At 53.3% G+C, this 2,500-nt stretch overlaps 1 protein-coding gene across 1 annotated transcript in view; it reads right to left on the bottom strand.

Moving 5' to 3' along the window:
- The window catches only part of LOC130515783 (nesprin-2), a 30,610-nt gene that overhangs the window by 11,522 nt on the left and 16,588 nt on the right, over positions 1 to 2,500 (bottom strand). Inside the window, exons 42-45 of the mRNA XM_057016271.1 lie at positions 2,317 to 2,500; positions 2,032 to 2,229; positions 874 to 990; positions 386 to 541 (exon numbers count right to left, since the gene is read on the bottom strand). The exon at positions 2,317 to 2,500 is cut by the window's right edge and continues 24 nt beyond it. Of these exons, the coding sequence (XP_056872251.1) occupies positions 386 to 541; positions 874 to 990; positions 2,032 to 2,229; positions 2,317 to 2,500 (655 nt within the window). The remainder of the gene's footprint in view (positions 1 to 385; positions 542 to 873; positions 991 to 2,031; positions 2,230 to 2,316) is intronic.

Genomic DNA, 2,500 nt, shown 5'->3' with positions numbered 1-2,500 from the left:
CTTTCTTTCACCAGTAATGGAGCTACAGAACCAACAGCCTGCTCTGGTTGGTGGTTTCCGGTGCTCCTCCGGGTCTCACAGTCATTTAGAAGCTAGTGAGAAGGTGAGAGTAACTTTCCCCGCTCTCCTTCTGTGCGTAATAGTGTGTGTGTGTGTGTGTGTGTGTGTGTGTGTGGTGTGTGTGTGTGTGTGTGTGTGTGTGCGTGCGAACGTGCGTTGCTGCCAGTTGTGCGGAGGCTTTGTCCCACTTCTCCCGGCCGAGGCACCACTGGGAGCAACTTCCCCCGTCTCCTCGCCTCGCTCCCCCTCTCCTCTCTCCCTTTCCCTCCCTTTCCCCCTGAACTCCCCGTCTCTCCGGTTTCCCACTCCGGTTTCCGGCGCTCACCTTGGTGCACAGCTCTTCCCACCGGCCGTGGAGCTGCTCCAGCTGCTGCTCCAGCAGAGCCGCGTCGCCGGCGGCCGCATACAGGCCCGGGTCGGTCTTCACGCCGCTCAGCTCCCTCAGGCCGCCGGCCAAGCGCCGCAGCGCCAGCTCGGACTCCTGCATGACAGACGGAGAGATGATCGCCCGGCCGTGCACGAGCTGTGCGCTCACGCTCCTCTCCGGCCCTGTGACCGTGCAGATTAAAGGGCTGCGGACGGGACAGGGGGAGGGGAGATGGGGGGAGGGGAGTGAAACCGTGGGGGCATTATAAGGGAAGGGGGGGTGTTCTGGTGGGGGCACTCAGTTGGGATGGGGGTGGAAGGTGGTTGGAGCTGTGTGTTATTCTGGTTTCACTCGGAGTTGTGGCTCTAACACGGTGACGAGCGGGTCCGATCTTAGAAAACAACAGTGATGCTAATAACAACGCGCACTGTGTGTGTTTGAATGACCTGGAGGTGGTTCTCCTCCTCACATCTGGGTCCTGATCCAGGCCGCTTCAGGGCCGTTTCCAGCTCTTCTAGTTCCGACAGGAGGCTGCTGATGCTGTTCTGACTCTGAGACCATTCCTGAGGAATAAACCAGCATGGGTCAGTGAAGGAGGGTCCCAGGAGACCAGAACACTTCCTGGTGCTGATGAAAATGCTCTGGTCTTGTCTGTCAGCACTCGACCGTGAGGCGGTGCTGTGAGGACCTGCTGGTCCGTTGATGATGCTCTCTGGGACGTTTGCTCGGCTTCCTTTCCTTCAACCCGACAGCAACGTGTTGAACACAGCTCACACAACCGATGGAGCTGCGTCAGCCGGTGCACGAGAGCGCCGACACCCTACTTTAGTCAGAAATCGGGTCTGATTCGCTGTCGCGCTCCGAACGTTTGTGTCTGTCATCCAGTTCGCTTTTTTCCATCGTTTCTGTGCACTGATGGAATGAACGAGCAGATGGTTGTGGGAGCAGATGATGGACAGATTTGAGCGTCTGTTTGATCCCTCGTGCCAGAGACACAGCAGCTCACGTGCACGCGAGTCTGTGTGTGTGTGTGTGTGTGTGTGTGTGTGTGTGTGTGTGAGAGAGAGGGAGAGAGTAAATATGGGTCATGCAGAGCCGACTCCTCCCAGTCTGTGTTCAATCTGTGGCACTTTTCCTGTTATTTTAATTCTTTTATTCCTCAAGAAACACAAACATTAATTAAGTATTTTTATAGAAATCCCGACTTCTATTAGCAGCGAGGAGTCAGACGTCAGTGGCGTTCTGGTCTGCCTCTATTAATGAAGAAAGCAGGAGTGTCTCCTTATTGTCTGTAGAGCTTTGCACAAATGAAAGATAATGAAATCTGAAATTAGTGTTCAAATAATGAGGATTAATGAGGAAATCCTGGAGGATTTCACTCTCACAGGGTTGGTGATGTTGACCTTAGAACAGCACAAAAACCAGATTCCAGTCGGTGCGTTATATTTTATCTGGCGTAATTATTCATTTTTTCTTGATTGTTGCAGTTTTCTCTTCACGAAGGTGTGAAGGCAAATTCTGAGCCACCTGATAGGTGCTCAAAGCTCTTAGAGCTCTTTTATGTGATCGATACGATCATTCAGGACGTGGAGCTGATATCTGACCTGCGCTCTTGCCTTGACCAGATCTCGTCCCCTGTCCAGTCGTGACTGGGTTTCGTTCCAGGCCTTTTCAAGGTCCTGGAGCTCTGTCTGCAGCTGGTTCTGGAGCTCCAAGTCCTTCACAGATTCATATAAATGTCTTCCGGCCTCCAGCGTCTTGGAATACGCGGCAGAGTGTCCAGCTAACGTGTCCTCCACACACTAGGCAGAAAGAGGAAATCTTTCAGTTCATTAATGCGAGAGGTGCAACTGATGATGATTATACTTAATGAACCTGTTGAAGCCAACCTGATAATCATCGGTGGTAATCATCAGAGGTCCAGCAGGGGGCAGCACACAGTCTACGTCCCCCAGCAGCCCCCCAATAAGTTTCAGACCGCTACGGTAGATTCTCCACCGGCTCAGCTGGTCTCTCACAGACCTGAGCTGGTCCAGCTGAGCCACAGAGGCAAACCAGCTCCTCTTCATCCGG

The sequence above is a fragment of the Takifugu flavidus genome, chromosome 19 (assembly GCF_003711565.1).
Source record: "Takifugu flavidus isolate HTHZ2018 chromosome 19, ASM371156v2, whole genome shotgun sequence".
NCBI lineage: Eukaryota > Metazoa > Chordata > Actinopteri > Tetraodontiformes > Tetraodontidae > Takifugu > Takifugu flavidus.
Note: the sequence above shows the minus strand (reverse complement) of the source record. Positions and strands in the feature narration are given on the sequence as shown.